We start from the raw sequence: 15,896 nt of genomic DNA on the forward strand, positions 1-15,896 counted from the left end.
GCACTCCTACTTTTTTATTCATTATTTAACCTACTCCTGCATTACCCCTATTTGATTTTGAATTTATAACCCTGTATCCACCTGACCAAAAGTCTTGTTCCTCCTGCTACTGAACTTCACTAATTTCCACTATATCTAACTTTAACCTATCCATTTCCCTTTTTAAATTTTCTAACCTACCTGCCCGATTAAGGGATCCGACATTCCACGCTCCTATCTGAAGAACGCCAGTTTTATTTCTCCTGATAATGACGTCCTCTTGAGTAGTCCCCACCCGGAGATCCGAATGGGGGACTATTTTACCTCCGGAATATTTTACCCAAGAGGACGCGATAATCATTTAATCATACAGTAAAGCTGCATGCCCTCGGGAAAAATTATGGCTGTAGTTTCCCCTTGCTTTCAGCCGTTTACAGTACCAGCACGGCAAGGCTGTTTTGGTTAGTGTTACAAGGCCAGATCAGTCAATCATCCAGACTGTTGCCCCTGCAACTACTGAAAAGGCTGCTGCCCCTCTTTAGCAACCACACGTTTGTCTGGCTAGTGTAATCTACGAAAAATAACGAAACAAGAGTCAGTGAAAGAACCCAAGAAAGAAGCCAACAAGTAATTTGTTGAAAAGTGGTCACAAAAGTCTTAACAATTCTGTAAGATACAGGATGATATAGCAAAATTTCTAGTTGGTGTGATGAATGGTAGCTAGCTCTAAATGTAGACAAATTTAATTTAATATAGATGAGTAGGATACACAATGCCCATAATGTTTGAATACATCATTAGTAGCTGGCTGCTCAACACAGTTATGACGATTAACATTGCAAAGCGATATGAAATGGTACAAGCATGTAAGAATTGTAGAGTGGAAAGCAAAATTGCCAACTTTTGTGTACTGTGAGAATTTTAAGATATTGTCACTCATCTATACAGAACGCTAGTGTGAACCATTCTCAAGTACTGCTAGAGTGTTCAGAGTCCTCATTATGTCGACTTAAAGGAAGACATCGAAGCAATTCAGAAGGCAGGTTGCTAGATTTGTTACCGATGGTTTCAGTTAACACCCAAGTATTATGTAGATGCTTTACGAACTCAAATAGGAATCATTTGAGGGGAAGCAACATTCTTTTTGAGGAATGCTACTGAGAAAATTTAGATACTTGGCATCTGAAGCTAACTGTAGAATTATTCTGCTGCCACCAATGTGCAACGAACTGTAAGATAACAGACATTAGGGACTGTACAGAGGCATACAGAGAGTCATTTTTTGCTAAGGGTATTTCCAATGGAACAGGTAGGGAAATGACTAATAGTGGTACAGGGTACTCTATGTCACAAACTGTATGGTGGCTTGCAGAGTTACGTATGTAGATGTAGTTGAACAAGGGGGAGTCAAAAAGTAGAGGGACTTACATTTTCTTGCCATAGTGCTTGGTAACACTGCTCTAATCCAGGGCTGAAGTATTGTTGTCTCCAACAAGTCTACACAACGTGTTACTCTTATTCCTGTGTTAGTCACCATATTGTAGCAGAATGTGAAACACGGCAGCTTCATTGTCGGTCTGCACCGAGTAGGAAATGAGCGCAATGATTCACATTTTGTTTGCGGTAGGTGTTAAACCTACAGAAATTGTTTGTCCAATGCAAGCAGCTGCTTATCACAAGGCAAGATTTTCAAATAGATAAGGTAATTCAAGCAGGGAAGACCTTAATGTGATGAGGAAAGCTCAGGTAGACTATTGACATCAACCGCTGAGGATAATTTGGAAGTTTTTGAGGGTACGGTGATGTAAAACAGACGAATCACAGAGAATGAAATCACCAATACTTTACATATCAGTCACAGTTCAGCGTATTCTATATAACATGACATGCTAAATTTTTGGATAGTGTGTGCAAGATGGATAACGAAAGAATTGTCAGTGCTGTATAAGGTGCAAAGGATGGACATCTCTCGTGCACACGTGGCCCATTATCATCACGAGGGAGATGGATTTCTACAGCAAACTGTTACTTAGACAAAATGTGTGTGCATCATCACGAACCAGAAAGCAAGGTCGCGAGCACGGTTTGGAAACACAAATTGTTGGCAGAAGCTAAGAAATCTAAATGTCTACTGTCAGTTGTAAGACTATTCTGGTAACACTATTCTGTGACTTGGAAGGTGTGGTAGCCATTCATTTCACTCCAAGAGGTGAAACTGTGAACAGTGAGAACTATTGTGACGTGTTGCGAGTTGAACTGAAACCTGCAATCAGATTCAAATGTCGTGGAAAACTGTAGAAAGGTGCCATTCTGCAGCAAAATAAAGCTTGGCCACATTATGCCAAATGGGCAGCAAAAACAATGGGATTTGACTACTGGAACACCCGCCATAAAGTCCAGACCTGGCTCCCAGCACTGAAGGAAACGGTCAAAGAAAAGATTTGCAACCAATGCACAAGTCACTGACGCAGTTCAGGTGCAATCAAAAAACTTTCTTGCCAACGGAATCAAAAACTCGTGAAATGTTGGACAATGTGCACTGAAGTGCAGGTAGGTTACATAGAAAAATAATGTATCGTCTGGTTTTCTATCATTAGAATAAATGTTACTTTTCTCAAAAGTCCCTTTACTTTTTGATTTCCCCTCTGAGATATATGCAAACAAGCCCATGAAAGTCTATTTAGAGCATTTCAAGAACAAGCATTAAGTGAGGAATTTACGAATATACACTCCTGGAAATTGATATAAGAACACCGTGAATTCATTGTCCCAGGAAGGGGAAACTTTACTGACACATTCCTGGGGTCAGATACATCACATGATCACACTGACAGAACCACAGGCACATACACACAGGCAACAGAGCATGCACAATGTCGGCACTAGTACAGTGTATATCCACCTTTCGCAGCAATGCAGGCTGCTATTTTCCCATGGAGACGATCGTAGAGATGCTGGATGTAGTCCTGTGGAACGGCTTGCCATGCCATTTCCACCTGGCGCCTCAGTTGGACCTGCGTTCGTGCTGGACGTGCAGACCGCGTGAGACAACGCTTCATCCAGTCCCAAACATGCTCAATGGGGGACAGATCCGGAGATCTTGCTGGCCAGGGTAGTTGACTTACACCTTCTAGAGCACGTTGGGTGGCACGGGATACATGCGGACGTGCATTGTCCTGTTGGAAGAGCAAGTTCCCTTGCCGGTCTAGGAATGGTCGAACGATGGGTTCTATGACGGTTTGCATGTACCGTGCACTATTCAGTGTCCCCTCGACGATCACCAGAGGTGTACGGCCAGTGTAGGGGATCGCTCCCCACACCATGATGCCAGGTGTTGGCCTGTGTGCCTCGGTCGTATGCAGTCCTGATTGTGGCGCTCACCTGCACGGCGCCAAACATGCATACGACCATCATTGGCACCAAGGCAGAAGCGACTCTCATCGCTGAAGACGACACGTCTCCATTCGTCCCTCCATTCACGCCTGTCGCGACACCACTGGAGGCGGGCTGCACGATGTTGGGGCGTGAGCGGAAGACGGCCTAACGGTGTGCGGGACCGTAGCCCAGCTTCATGGAGACAGTTGCGAATGGTCCTCACGGATACCCCAGGAGCAACAGTGTCCCTAATTTGCTGGGAAGTGGCGGTGCGGTCCCCTACGGCACTGCGTAGGATCCTACGGTCTTTGCGTGCATCCGTGTGTCGCTGCGGTCTGGTCCGAGGTCGACGGGCATGTGCACCTTCCGCCGACCACTGGCGACAACATCGATGTACTGTGGAGACCTCACGCCCCACGTGTTGAGCAATTCGGCGGTACGTCCACCCGGCCCCCCGCATGCCCACTATACGCCCTCGCTCAAAGTCCGTCAACTGCACATACGGTTCACGTCCACGCTGTCGCGGCATGCTACCAGTTTTGAAGACTGCGATGGAGCTACGTATGCCACGGCAACCTGGCTGACACTGACGGCGGCGGTGCACAAATGCTGCGCAGCTAGCGCCATTCGACAGCCAACACCGCGGTTCCTGGTGTGTCCACTGTGCCGTGCGTGTGATCATTGCTTGTACAGCCCTCTCGCAGTGTCCGGAGCAAGTATGGTAGGTCTGACACACCAGTGTCAATGTGTTCTTTTTTCCATTTCCAGGAGTGTACAACAACCCCTTATGTACTGCTTCCATGAGAATCATGAAGATATCATCTGAACTGTGAAGACATTATCAGATTAATCATAGCATGCATGGGGGCATTTTGGCAAGTAGCTGGTATGAAATTTCCACTGAATTCTCTCATAACTGACTTACATTTACCAAAATGTAATGCATGCATGGGTTTCAACATGCTTTGAAACTTTTTAGCTCCATAAGTCTAATCTGCAACTATGCAGACACGAGTGAAACAGTATTTTTTTTTAAACTGCTGCATTTGCCACTGTGTCGCATAGGTTGTTTAATTGACGGAAGAAATAATTCGATGAACAGTTTTTGTCTGCTTTTCTTCCTAAAACAAGATATCCAAGAAAAGGAGAAATTAAATGCTGGTAACATGGCCTTCTGGGAACCCAAAGGAATGGCGCAGTTCATAAAGTGGCTGAGGTGACATGTTTAGGGGAAACAGATTGATAGTTGTTCCAATCTGCCTAACAACAGAGTGTACTTAATGCTTTCCAGTTTGCTAGTTGGCACTGTTACACATTTTGCTAAAAGTGTAAATTATATTCCATCAGAATGACAGCCCTCAGCTTACAAGAACCATAATGAAAGGTACTACTCAACATGTAGTGTAGTACTTAGTTCAACATGTATTTCATCTGATAATAATTATAGAGATGTGCCACACTAATTCACCCATTGGTTACTTTGTGTGTGTGTGTGTGTGTGTGTGTGTGTGTGTGTGTGTGAGAGAGAGAGAGAGAGAGAGAGAGAGAGAGAGAGATAGAGATAGAGGACTTCAGTTGATAGCTTAACCTAAAACTATCAACTAGTTGGACACGACTCACATAAACCAATTATAACTACAGAGTAAACAAAGAGCAGGTGCACTTACAGTCTCTGGAAATGTTTCATGCTGAGTTGATGAGAAAATTGACGACATTCCCATTTTGTGGTGTGCGAGCTGAGCTCCTGGTGCTTTACTGTGGGAACTATTTGACCCAGCACTACTTGTGGATGCAGACTCTGAAACCTCTCCACTCCCATTCTGTGTCAAACAGTCAAAATAATTAAAACAATGAGGATTATTCTGGTCAGCAAAACAAAACAAATAAAAAAATTGACAACTACATAGTGAAAGGGAATGTAAAGAAGACGGTCACATTACTACTGACAAAATTAATATATTAACACTTTGCCATCCGCACATCTTGTACAAATTTATTCGCTCGGCACCAGGAGCGCTAATTTGGATTACTAGGCTTGTGCCGGCCACTTGTCACCTTTCGGTTGATGATGAGCTTCAAACACATTGACTTTAATTTTTCTGGAAGTCCTCTATTTTGTCGTACCGTTCCACAAACTTGAATTTTCGTAACATCTCTGCAAGTTCTACACTGTTATAATAACTATCCATGTAGAGGTGATGTCACTTTCCATAAGAAGGTGTTAATAGTTCCATCACTGTTTTCGCTAAAGTTTGTCCAGTGCCGGGAATATCTTGAATGACGAAATGTATCATGTATTCAAAAAAAGTAATCAGAACATTGAGCAAAGCTAAGCCCAAGGAACATTGCTGCCCCCTCTTTATGAAGCACATGATATTAACTGTTGTGAATCTATACATCTACACTGCTTTATGTCAAAAGCATCTTAAATGAGTTCGAGACCAGAGAGAACATACATCCCCACAACACCAGAGGCAAACTGGACTTCAACATACTAAGACACAGACTCACAAAGACTGGAAACTCACACAAAACAATGAGTTTAAAACACTTCAATAAACTTCCAGCATCTGCTCGGTCACTGACCAGTAATATTTTCAAATGTTAGGTTTATGACTGGTTACTCGAACAACCATTTTATAAAATAACAGAATATTCCTAAAAGAAAAGGAATTAAGTTGTAAAAACTTTATTGTAAAGTTATTGTTAATTGTATATTTAATGTTAAGGCCTATTCCGCTATAAGTGGTCAATGGTGAATAAACTGAAAACTGAATACTCGAATTACACAGCATCCAAATCTGTATGCCATATTTTGTAATTTTCGACAGATTGTAAACTTTAAAATTTAACTGTCCACACCACGGTATCATTTCTTCAGCAATTGAGATGTTTTGACTTGGATTAAACATTTCTTTAAACTTTATGAAAAATAATCAATTATGAATTGCACTTTGTAAAGCCAGTCGGCATTATCCTGTTTATTGTTGTTGTTGGGGGGGGGGGGGATATCTGTTTGAATCGGCTGCTGGACATCATTTTGCAAAATATTGGTGCGTCTATCAACGGATACGTTGACCAATAATCATTGACCCTTGCTTTTTTTACAATTCCCATAAGAATAGCGAGCCCAAATCATTTTCTAAGTTCGGGTCCCGTAACATGGACTAATTTTGCACTTTTTTTTTTTTAAATCCATTTTCCTTCTATTGCAATTTTGACTGTTATACGTATTGGTTTTGTTGTTAATATATTCAAATAGATCGTTCCCAATATATAATTCTACAATATCCATGACGCTCTGTGTATCTTTGGGAAATATGTGTGGTCTGGGAGATCTTTCGAATTTATTATTGGTCCTCGGTAAATCATAGTTTGCCTTCTTCATCTGATTCATCCACATCAGTTGGTAACCGTAGCATTTGCCAAATTCTTCTCAGACAAAGTTCACTATCTTCTGACGATTCTGCTTCATTTTCATTTTTTTGATAGTGTCACGTAGAGGAATGTGTAAGTAGATGAATGACGAACACTAACTTCACTTAATGAAGGTTTATTCAGCACTCTCACATACAAGAGTGCAGAGCGAATTGCCTCTGGCCAGAACACATACAGTATATATACAGCTACAGAAGACTCCAGTAGAATCATTCTTCCCATTTGTAGATACTTCTAGAATGTACTCGAACCGAATAAAGAATTAAAATTTTTCAGTTCAGGAGAGTTTTGAACTCACGACCCTCCACGCAACAGTTTAGTCTCATAACCACTTCGCCACAGTGCTACTCAGCTTCTTCTGCGACACAGCTTCCTCCTTAACAGAACAGCATCTCGTTACGTCCTCCTAGTCCGGGAACGACTCATCGGTCCTGCATACTCCGACTCCGATGCCTGACGTTCGCCCTGGCGGTGATCATCTTAGAACTTCCCTTGCTGCTACGTTCTTTGTTACCTTTCCGTTTGTTGCCTGTCGCTGGAGCTTTGAATTTACCCTGGGTTGCAAGATCCTTATAGGGCTTCATTCGAAGGAAGTGGACCGAATCTCTGATCTTTTGTCGACTTGTGTCAGGATCGAAATCTTCAACTTTGTAAGTAACGTCAGACAACTGTCTTAGAAACTTATAAGGGCCAAAGTAGCGCCTGAGGAGCTTCCCAGAGAGACCAACTTTCCGAGCAGGAATGATGATGCAGACGAGGTCACCAAGCTGGTAGACAACAAGGCAGTGGCTCACATCATACCTTCGGTGATTGTTTTGTTGACCCTGCAGCATGCGGAGCCGAGCTTTCTCAGCTCTGGTTAACACCTGACCGATGTAGTCGTCGTCCACGTCATCAGGATGTAACAGAGACACTGTGTCCATAGTCATCATCGGCTCACGCCCATGCACTGGGAAAACTGGCGTAAATCCTCTGGTGTCTTGTTTGGCGGTATTGTAGGCAAACATTACGAAATGTAGCACCTCATCCCAGTTTCTCTGCTCAACACTGACAAACACTGATAGCATGTTGGCCAAGGTCTTATTAGTTTGCGGATGGTAGGCAGTCGTCATGTGATGAGTAATGTTGCACCGACGGTTTACCAGTATCTCTGTCACAAGATTCAACTGAAAAACTTTCCCTCGGTCCGTTTTTTAATACAATGTCTTCCACGATGTATTTTGCTACCTCGGATGTTTTGGATGTTTTCACTGCTTTTCTAATTGCATACCATGTCAGATAATCAGTGCAAACAATAATTCATATATTGCCACTAGCAGACATTGGAAAAACATCCAAGGAGGTCAATCCCAACACACTAGAAAGGTGTTTTGGCTGCTGGAATTGGTATGAGTTGGCCAGGTGGTTTCTGAGGAACTGCCTTTCTTAAACATTCATTCAGTGATGTTGCTGTTGTGGTCTTTAGTCCTGAGACTGGTTTGATGCAGCTCTCCATGCTACTCTATCCTTTGCAAGCTTCTTCATCTCCCAGTACCTACTGCAATCTACATCCTTCTAATCTGTTTAGTGTATTCATTTCTTGGTCTCCCTCTACAATTTTTACCCTCCACGCTGCCCTCCAGTACTAAATTTGTGATCCCTTGATGCCTCAGAACAAGTCCTACCAACCGATCCCTTCTCCAAGTCAAGTTGTGCCACAAACTCCTCTTCTCCCCAATTCTATTCAATACCTCCTCATTAGTTATGTGATCTACCCCTCTAAACCTCAGCATTCTTCTGTAGCACCACATTTCAAAAGCTTCTATTCTCTTCTTGACTAAACTATTTATCGTCCATGTTTCACTTCAATACATGGCTACACTCCATACAAATACTTTCAGAAACAACTTCCTGACACTTAAATCTATACACGATGTTAACAAATTTCTCTTCTTCAGAAACGCTTTCCTTGCCATTGCCAGTCTACATTTTATATCATCTCTACTTCAACCATCATCAGTTATTTTGCTCCCCAAATAGCAAAACTCCTTTACTACTTTATGTGTCTCATTTTCTAATCTAATACCCGCAGCATCACCTGACTACATTCCATTATCCACATTTTGCTTTTGACGATGTTCATCTTATACCCTCCTTTTGAAGACACTGTCCATTCTGTTCAACTGCTCTTCCAAGTCCTTTGCTGTCTCTGACAGAGTTACAATGTCACCGGCGAACCTCAAAGTTTTTATTTCTTATCCATAGATTTTAATACCTACTCCGAACTTTTCGTTTGTTTCCTTCACTGCTTGCTCAATATACAGATTGAATGACATCAGGGAGAGGCTACAACCCTGTCTCACTCCCTTCCCGACCACTGCTTCCCTTTCATGTCCCTCAACTCTTATAACTGTCATCTGGTTTCTGTACAAATTGTAAATGGCCTTTCGCTCCCTGTATTTTACCCCTGCCACCTTCAGAATTTGGAAGAGAGTATTCCAGTCAACACTGTCAAAAGCTTTCTCTAAGTCTACAAATGCTAGAAATGTAGGTCTTCCTTTCCTTAATCTTTCTTCTAAGATAAGTCGTAAGATCAGTATTGCCCCACGCGTTCCAACATTTCTACGGAATCCAATCTGATCTTCCCCAAGGTCGGCTTCTACTAGTTTTTCCATTCGTTTGTAAAGAATTCGCTTGAGTATGTTGCAGCTCTGAATTCTGCTGTGGTCAAAACCGGCCACTGGAATAAATAAATTGTGATCAAGACTGTTTTTTGATAGTAAAAAAAATTACATCTATCGGTGACAAGGAGAAAGCGCCCACTGCAACATCTGCCAACAATGGCAGCGACGCATATAACAGAGCCTCTCTGACGGCACTACTGAAGGCGCCCTGTTCCACTGGCTCAATCCGTGACCGGTGCGCAGGGCTGTGATCACACTTCTAGGCTCCTCATATGGCTGTATAGTGCCAATGAGTGGTCTCTGGGGTGGAAAGAGTCTGGCCACACAGTGAAGCGTGAACATACTTGCACATCTGTTTGCCAGATCCTATTACACTACACTGTGAATGCATCACTGATGATGAGTTTCACCCATTTCATCAACTCTTCGAGTATTATGGTGCCGACTGGATTCTCGCTCAACGTTTACCGGAGATTACACCAGCCTCCAGTTCGAGCATTAGGCTTTCACTTAGCCTGAACTGTTCTCATACATTGTATTTGACAAATGTGACTTGTGACAGAACACTGCATCCTCTCAGCAAAACCGCGCTTGCGGTATTTGCCGCCTGTCACCTGAGGTTTCACTCGGTACCATATGTGCTCACTGACCGAGAGTGCAGTGACGAGTGCATGACCCTACTGGCTGTCTCACGGTGCAGAAGTGCCAACAAGCCTGGTGAGTGTCAGACTGCATTCAGAATGAAAATTTCTTTTCAGTTGACGATTTTCCACATTTTCTGTGAAGAAAGTCAATGCGCTGTATCTGTGTTTTATCAAGTATTACCACAGTGACTGAGTACTATTACCTACAGGGTGTCCCATTTATCTTGAATACCCTAAATAATTGTTGGTCCAGATGCAAATTACAAAATTTTTCAAGCAAATGTTCTTTAGCCGTCAGGAGGACATCAATCAGCATGACTGCCTTCATTGTAGCTTTGTTGTTTTTACAAAGATATGAACAGTGGTAAGACTTAAATGGCATCCCGTATTTTTTATTCAGTAATTCATATCCGCTCCTAAAGACCTATTCAAAAATGTATCACACTGTACCATTCACTGAAGCACAACATTATTAATTACATAATACATTGACACTCCCTGCACTTAGTGCAGGTACTAGGGTAACGGAACACATCCACATGCTGACGTCGACAGAGGACAAATGTAAACATAAGTAGAATCCGCACCCGCCATTCCATCAATCATCATCAGTTGAAGAGTTGCGTGAGTAGAATGTACACCAACAAAGATAAGATAGAAATGCTACTCATCTATGGGAAATGTAAGTTAGCGGAACAGTGCAATACTGTTTAATAAGTACTGCTACATTTAGTACAGTAGTTTAGTCCTTTTAAATACTGTTGTGTAGAGTAGGCATACATAAAGGCTGTCCTTCCTACAAACTACAATGACATAATGCTTCTTTTATTGTTGTTGAAAGTAGGCGAAATGGTACGCAGAACTGTACAGAGAGCAATACTCTGACAAGAACCCACTTTCCCAATGGATGTTTTCTCGTCTTATTACGATGCTTCAAGAAACGGGAAGTTTGAACCCACAACAATGCAATTGTCGTAGCACAGACAATGCTGCCGAAGTTACTGTTCTCGCTTCTGTTGCTATGAATGCACATGACAGCGTGAAAACGAGATTGGCTTTCCTAAAACCAGTGTACATCATATTCTTACACGTCACCGGTCCCAGCCTAACCATCTACACCTACCTCACGAATTGCATGAGAATGAATTCCAGAATCGTGTACAGTTCTGTCAGTGGGCAAAGCAGCAAATCCTCGCCAACCCGAACTACTTCTCCATTGTTCTATTTACCAATGACTGTTCCTTCTTAAACAAAGGATAGGTAAATACAAGGAACATACATCATTGGTCCAGCAACAACCCATGATGGTTTAGACAGGTGGAACATCAGCATCAATGAAGAATTAACGTCTGGAGTGGGATGCTTGGTAATACAATTATTCGCCCTTATTTCACCAATGATAGTCCAAACGGCACAGCGTATGCCAACTTCCTCAAATGAATTCTTCCTCCTCTTCTGGATAAAGTGCCACTATGAACCAGAATGCTTATGTGGTATCAACACGATTATGTCTGGCACATAATGCCTTGTGAGCACGTCGTATTCTGAACTGAATGTATCCTGCAAAATGGTCTGGCCCATGAGGAACAGTTACTTGGCCTGCTAGGTCTCCTGATTTAAATCTTCTGGACTTTTTTCTTTGGGGATGCATTAAAGACGTAGTCTTTTTCTTTGGGGATGCATTAAAGACGTAGTCTATCATGATATTCCAACAACTCCAAAGGACATGCAGAAACATATCATTCTTGTTTGTAATTCTCTTCAGCAGGCAACACTGGAAGTACTAAATAATGCTTTCATTCAACGAGCGCACCCATGTTTCAGTGTGCAGCATCACCACCTTGAGCACCTTTGAATGTTCTACTCCTGGGCACTGGGACAGGAGAGTCGAAGTCAGTTTTGTGTAATGTTTTTACTTGGTTTTCATTTGGTTTCTGACAACTCCAGCAAGTCGACGAGATTGTGATCGCGGGCTCAAAGTGAATGTTGGGTTGTGTAATTAATAACGTTGTACTTCAGTGAATGGTAAACTGTTATACATTTCTGAATAGGTCTTTAGGAGAGGAAATGAATTACCGAATAAAAAATACAGGATGCTCTTTTAAAAGTCGTACCGCTGTTCATATCTTTGTAAAAAACAAAGCTATAATGAAGGCAATCATGATGATTGATGTCCCCCTAACAGCTAAAGAACATTTCCTTAAAACATTTTGTAATTTGCATCTGGACAAACAGTTATTTAGGGTGGTCAAGACAAATGGGACACCATGTATGACACAACAAGGCGATTATCAAATACTGAATATTATCGACAGTCACCAATTTAACTGTGGAACACCAAATATGCGTGAAAGAAAGCTGATGATTGGTTGGTTGGTTTGTGGGATTGAAGGGACCAGACTGCTAGGATCATCGGTCCCTTTTTCCAAAAATTTCAAACACCAACAAAGAATAAAAACAAACAAAGGAGACGACACAGGACAAGAAAGACAGAGACTAGACAAAAGGAATTAAAATCACACGGATTGTGACAGTGGTTAGCCAACAATAGAGCAGAGTTAAAAGTGGGCAGTCCAACAAGATGTGGACCACAGTCAAAGCTTACCTGCAGCGACATAAAGGTAGTTCCTTGTGGCGCAAGAAATAACTTTGCATCATCATGGTGTGGCCAATGCTCAGCCGGCAGAGGACAATAGAGCCCTTGCGAGAGACCCGCAAGGAGGAGCGTCACGCACTGGTAGCCTCCTTGATGGCCCAAAATTTGTTGGGTGAAGGAAGGGGGTGCCATTCTTCACCCCTGGTGCGAAGTACCTTCTGCCACAAAACTGATCTAAGGTCACTCTTTGAAAGGCCAATCTACAAGGCTGGTGCATCGACAGCCTGTTTGGCCAGCGTGTCAACACGTTCATTTCCCGGGATGCCGACATGACCCTGGATCCACACAAAGACCACAGAGGGGCAGCAATGGGCAGGAGTATGGAGGGACTCCTGGATAGCAATCACCTCATGAGAGTGAGGGAAACACTGGTCGTTAGATCGTTAACCTCTCAGGGAGTCACTACAGGAGCAGATATATTCCAGGCACGAGAGATGGTGACCAGCTTGGCAGTGAAAACACTGCAGCCAGCCGGCAGTGAGTGTTGTTCCCAATGATCCCCTAGAGTAAGAGCATAACCGACACGACCAGCAACCATCGCACTGTCAGTATAGATGTTGGAGCCTTGAAACGTGGCAAGGATTGAAAGAAAGTGACGGTGGAGGACCTCAGGAGGGACTGAGTCCTTTGGGCCCTGTGCCAAATTGAACCGAAGGCATGGGTGGGGCACACACCATGGGGGTATACGCAGAGGGACCAGGAAAAGAGGTGGAAGAGGGAAAACCTCAAGCCCAGAGAGAAGAGCTCTGACGCGAACTGTGATTGTACACCCTGGCCGGGGCTGCCGTTCCCGAAGATGGACAACCTACTGAGGAAACAGGAGACGATAATTGGGATGCCTGAGCAAGCTACCAACGTGTGTAGCATACGCAGCCAGTAATCATTGGTGCTGGAACCGCAATGGAGGGACACCTACCTCTACAAGTATGCTGTTGACAGCAACTGTCCGGAAAGCTCCAGTGGCAAGTCGGAGCACGCTGTCAAGGATGGGGTCAAGCGACTGCAATGCGGAAGGTGATGCTGAACCGTAAACAAGGCTCCCATAGTCTAGACGGGCGTCGCTGCGAGAAATGCATAACACAGGTCTTAGCACCTGAAAACCGGAAGCCATGCGCTACAGCCCAAGACTGCACCTTTTGGATAGCACCCTGCCAGTGGAGCTGAAGTATAGCTGAGAGAGACGTTCCCACCACCTCAGCAAGCCCATTAATTGCAATCAAAAAGGGGCAGACACTTAAGATAGATTCTTGCGGTACCCCATTCTCTTCAACTCGGGAGGACCTATGGGAGGCCGCAACTTGCACATGGAAGAAACGAAGCGACATAAAATTTTGTATGAAAATCAGCAGCGGACCTTGAAGACGCCAACTATGAAGCATAGAGAGGATGTGATGTCCCCATGTCGTATTGTACGCCTTCCGCATGTCAAAAAAGATGGCGACCAGATGCTGGCAGTGGGCAAAGGCCACATGGATGGCAGACTCCAGACACACCAGATTATCAGCAGCAGAGCGGCCCTTACGGAACCCACCCTGAGACAGAGCCAGAAGGCCCCTGCACTCAAGTAGCCAACTCAATCTCCGGCTCACCATGTGTTTGAGCAACTTGCAAAGAATGTTGGTGAGGCTAATGGGGCAGTAGCTGTTCACCTCCAGTGTGTTCTTACCAGGTTTCAACACAGGGATTATGACACTTTCCTGCCACTGCGACGGGAACTCACACTCAACCCAGATATGGTTGAAAAGGTCTAGGAGGCGTCACTGGCAGTCCACTGAGAGGTGTTTGAGCATTTGACAGTGGATGTGATCTGGTCCGGGAGCCATATCAGGGCAAGCAGCTAGGGCACTTCGGAATTCCCACTAACAGTATGGAGCACTGTACGATTCAGAGTGACACATGTGAAATGAAAGGCTCTGATGTTCCAACTGCTCTTTCAGGGAGTTGAAGGCCAGTGGGTAATTCGCAGATGCAGAACTCTTAGCAAAATGCTCCACTAAGCAGTTTGCAATTGTGTCGGAGTCAATACAGACTGCTCCATTCAGTGAAAGTTCAGGTACACTGACGGGGGTCCGATAGCCATAGAGTCACCTAATCTTGGCCAAACATGCGATGGAGAGGTACGGAGGCCAATGGTGAAGACATACCTTTCCCAGCACTCCTACTTGCGTTGGCGAACAAGGCGGCGGACTTGCGCAAGGAGTCATTTATAGACAATGAAATGTTCCAATGAGGGATGCCACTTGTGATGCTGGATTGCCCGCCTACTATCTTTACTGGCCTCAGTGATGTTGGGCGACCACCAAGGCAGAGTCCTCCGCTGAGGGGACTCAGCAACGATGCCGATGGTGTCTGAGTGAAACACAGCATCAATGGCGTCATTGGAAAGAGGCTCAATAGTGGCAATGGAGGTGAACAAGTCCCAGTCAGCTTTATTCATAGCCCATCTGCATGGGTGCCCAGAAGAGTGATGATGTGGCAGTGACAGAAAGATCAGAAAGTGGTCACTATCGCACAAGTCTTCATGCACACTCCATTGGACAGATGGTAATAGGCTAGGGCTGGAGATCGAAAGGCCGATGGCTGAGTACATGTCATGCGCCACACTGAAATGTGTGAAATCACCATTGTTTAAAAGAGAAAGGTCGAGCTGTGCCAATACTTTCTCAATGATGCTGCCTCGACCTGTTGCCACTGATTCACCGCACATAGGGTTATGGGCGTAGAAGTCGCCCAGTAACAGAAAAGGTGGCGGGAATTGGGCTATCAGCACAGCCAGGACATGCTACGGGACATCACCATCTGGTGGAAGATAGAGACTGCAGACAGTAACAGCCTGAGGCGTCCACAACTGAACAGCGACAGCCTCTAAAGGTGTTTGTAGACTCGCTGTAAAGGGAGTGAAGGACGTAGATGCAGATGCCACCAGATACCCTCTCATAAGCTGCCCGGTTCTTTTAATAACCCCGATAGCCATGGAGGGCGGGGGTTCGCATCGCCGGAAACCAAGTTTCTTGAAGAGCAATGTAGAGGAAAGGTGAAGGCTGAGAAGTTGTCGGAGGTGAGCAAGATGGTGGAAAAAACAGCTGCAGTTCCAATGAAGGGTGACATTGTCCATGACCGAGATTGGTGTGAAGGGACCGA

The 15,896-nt window shown here is 44.1% G+C and overlaps 1 protein-coding gene across 1 annotated transcript in view; it reads right to left on the bottom strand.

Moving 5' to 3' along the window:
• LOC126336269 (putative E3 ubiquitin-protein ligase UNKL) overlaps positions 1-15,896 on the bottom strand; it is a 253,332-nt gene that overhangs the window by 105,274 nt on the left and 132,162 nt on the right. The window contains exon 8 of the mRNA XM_049999767.1: positions 5,022-5,174. Coding sequence (XP_049855724.1) covers positions 5,022-5,174 — 153 coding nt within the window. The remainder of the gene's footprint in view (positions 1-5,021; positions 5,175-15,896) is intronic.

Source organism: Schistocerca gregaria, chromosome 2, assembly GCF_023897955.1.
Source record: "Schistocerca gregaria isolate iqSchGreg1 chromosome 2, iqSchGreg1.2, whole genome shotgun sequence".
Taxonomy (NCBI): domain Eukaryota; kingdom Metazoa; phylum Arthropoda; class Insecta; order Orthoptera; family Acrididae; genus Schistocerca; species Schistocerca gregaria.